This window comes from Seriola lalandi, unplaced genomic scaffold (assembly GCF_002814215.2).
Source record: "Seriola lalandi dorsalis isolate HSWRI2012SDOR001 ecotype SW California unplaced genomic scaffold, Sedor1 jcf7180002054585, whole genome shotgun sequence".
Classification (NCBI taxonomy): Eukaryota; Metazoa; Chordata; class Actinopteri; order Carangiformes; family Carangidae; genus Seriola; species Seriola lalandi.
The window spans coordinates 2,430,746-2,434,338 of record NW_019525138.1 but is presented as its reverse complement, the minus strand read 5'-3'; the positions used below and the strand labels follow the sequence as shown (position 1 = coordinate 2,434,338).

General features: G+C 42.4%; 1 protein-coding gene across 1 annotated transcript; it reads left to right on the top strand.

The window, feature by feature from the left end:
* Positions 1-33: 33 nt before the first annotated feature.
* On the top strand, positions 34-2,765 carry nog3 (noggin 3). Its single transcript, XM_023418862.2, has one exon. It carries the CDS (start codon positions 1,386-1,388, stop codon positions 2,055-2,057), a length of 672 nt encoding a protein of 223 aa, XP_023274630.1. The 5' UTR covers positions 34-1,385; the 3' UTR covers positions 2,058-2,765.
* Positions 2,766-3,593: the final 828 nt, after the last annotated feature.

The window sequence follows — 3,593 nt, the reverse complement described above, 5'->3', positions numbered from 1 at the left end:
AACACTGCAACACACACCACCACTGCAACCACTGCAACACACACAACCACTGCAACACACACTGCAACACACACCATCACCGTAACCACTGCAGCACACACCACCACCGCAACCACTGCAACACACACACAACCACTGCAATACACACTGCAACACACACCACCACCGTAACCACTGCAGCACACACTACAACACACACCACCACTGCAACACAAGTTTACTGCAACCATCACAGCAAACTGCAACACACACCACCATCGCATCCATTGGCACAACAAACCAAACCCCTGCAACCATCAGTATCATTGCAACCAGCTCCATATGTAACACCAATGCTACAGCAAACACTGCCCACAGTACCAACACTGCACCCTCTGCAACACACATCACAACAACTACACCAATACTGCACCAGTCCTCACCACTAATGCAACCAGCACTGCAGCACACAGCCACACTGTTTATATTCAGCCTGCTGTTTGTGATGTGGTGGGAATTGACTAAGTACATTTACTCAAGTACTTGTACTTTACCTGAGTATTAACAATTTATGCTCTATTCATATTATTGCTTCTACAGTTCAGAGTATTGCCTCCATTTTACTCTCATTCATTGATGCTGTAATGAGTGGTTACTTTGCAGATTAAAGGAGTAGTTCAACAAAAGTCAAACATGTATTCTTATGGTTACTGATTATACTTCTCAGTCATATTATATAGTTGATGAGTATTTTACATCACCTTGACTTTTATTAATATCACTGATATTAATATTTACGTGCCAAATATATTTAAACTTATTAATCGTATTGTGTATTCATGCTTGTGCGTAAACTGCGGGTGTGTGTGTTTTGGCGGGATGGGAGGGAGTTTTCGGGTTGGTCTCTCATCAGAGAGAGAGAGGGATTACATCACCGCCCTGTTGGATATTTGGGTGCAGTCAGAGGCGCCTTCAGTTTGGCTGCAGGAGGACCAGAGGCAGCAGGAGCCGGTGCGCCAACATGCGGACTGAGAGCAGCGACCTGCGGGGCGCTGAGCTGTCTCACCGGGACCTGCTGACCGGGGAGGCTCGGGGCTGAGTCTGGGTCATGGACTGTGAAGTTACGCGGGGAAATCCCTCTCCTGCTACCTCTCTCCCTCTCTCTCTCTCTCTCACTGTCCGACCTGCCAGCTGCAGTCTGAAAGTTGCTGAGAAGTTTTGGAGCGCGTCGCGCCGCGGTTAGTCTCCCGGTGCGAGCGGTGCGTCTGCTGCGCGCTCTCAGCTCAGACTTGGATACTGTCCCTTCAGACAATCCGAGGGGAACCCGGAGCGCCTTTCTCTTCTTTGTGAAGGATTATTTCTCAATATTCTGACTAATCGAGCCCGGGAACTTGTGCACAGAGGAGATGGATAACTCCTGTTATTTCTTGGCTGTGTTTATGCTCGTACTCTCTCTGGGCTTCAGGATAGAGGAGGGCATGTGCCAACACTACTATCTCATCCGCCCCATTCCCAGCGACACTCTACCCGTATTGGACCTAAAGGAGGACCCGGATCCAGTGCTGGACCCTAAGGAGAAGGACCTGAACGAGACGGAGCTCAGGAGCGTCCTGGGCAGCCACTTCGACCCGCACTTCATGTCCGTCTCCCCGCCGGAGGACAAATACGCGGGGAACGAGGATGTGAGCGACGCGGAGATGCGGCAGAAGCTCTCCGGAGCGATGCCCAAAGAGATCCGGGCCATGGAGTTCGAAGTCCAGCACGGCAAGAAGCAGAAGCCGAGCAAAAAACTCCGGAGAAGGCTGCAACTGTGGCTGTGGTCATACGCCTTCTGCCCGGTTGTTTACGCATGGAACGACCTGGGCAGCAGATTCTGGCCGCGCTACGTGAAGGTGGGGAGCTGCTACAATAAGCGGTCTTGTTCGGTCCCTGAAGGGATGGTCTGCAAACCTGCCAAATCGACTCATTTTACGATCCTGCGATGGCGCTGCCTGCAGAAAAAGGGGGGTCTGAAATGCGCCTGGATACCTGTTCAGTACCCCATTATATCAGAGTGCAAATGCTCCTGCCCGAACTGAGAATGACTCTGTAGCTGCAAGTCATTAAAGGAGGTTCATTATTATTTTTTATACACAAACATACTGATCTTTACAAGCCATTCAAACTCCTCGTGACTCATAAAAACTGTTTTTCTGGAAACAAATGATGATTAAAAAAACATTTTATTCCAAATCAAATCAGATTTTTCTGCATTTTTTTAGAATATTTATATTAAAAATCTGTAAAATCTCAAACCAAAGATTTTCAGACTGAACATGAGAACAGATGACTTGTTAAAAATGGTTGTTGGTTTTTTTTGCAGTGCACTGTCCAGTGTAAGAATGTATATTTGATGTACATGTTTTTATTTTATGACAGAACTTTGTATAAAAAGGAAGGTCAGTATTATTAATATAATCAAATCTACTGTATTTGTTTAATGTATCTTGATTGTATCTGTTTATATTTATAATGAAGAATCAAAATGTTCATAGTGAAGCTTTTTAAAATGACTTTATGGAGCTCTGTGGGAAACATGAAGAGTTCTGCTGCAACCTCAGAAACTGAAATAAATGAAAACCAGACTAAAAGCATTAATACAGACTGATTATTATTATTATCATGATTATTATCATTATTATTATTATTATTGTTCAGTTTAAACCGGAACTCTTCATCATCATTATCATCTTCACATGCTGTAAAATAAAAAGGGACAGCTGGTCTATAAACCACGTGAATTCGAACTCTGTGTCGCTTTATTTATTCTTCATAATAAGACAAAGTTATTTATAGATCTGGGTCAATGATCAACGTTCACATCATTTCATTAAGCACAGGTACTAATACCACACTGTCAAAATAAAAGTCCTGCATGGAAACTGTCTCTTTAGTAAAACTATCTGAGTGTAATCAGGAAAATGTACTTAGCATTAAAGGTAGAATCATGTCCTCTGTGACTGTCATATATTAAATAATGGATCAGAATACTTACTGTTGTAGTTGGTTTGGGTGGAGCTGGTTTTAACTTCTGCTGATTATTTTCTTGATTAATTAATTGATTGATTGATTGAATGACTGGTTTGTAAATGTTGAGACATGTCGTCACAGTTACACAGAGCCCAACATGAAACCTCCACAGCATTCGTTTTGTGCAATCAACAGTGAAAATGTCAGAATTATTCCGAATAAATAAAATGTTTTGCATTAAAACGACTGAAACGATGATCAAAAGTTTCCAACCAAACCGTTTCATTTCTAACAAAGCATCAAATTTTATAAGCTCTTCATATGTTTTGTATGTAAAACTCTTAATTGGTAAAGTGTCAGATTAATGTATTAAATGTACATTTTTTCCTCTGGAGGTAGGTGGAGTAGAAGCAGGAAGTAACGTCTGCTGATTATTTTCTTGATTGATTGATTGATTGATTGATTGATTGATTGGTTTGTAAATGTTGTGAAATGTCAGTAACAGTTACCCAGAGCCAATCAACAGTGAAAACCTCAGAATTGATAAGAATAAATAAAATGTTTTGCATTAAAACGTCCAGTTTTTCCTCTGGAGTTGTGTGGAG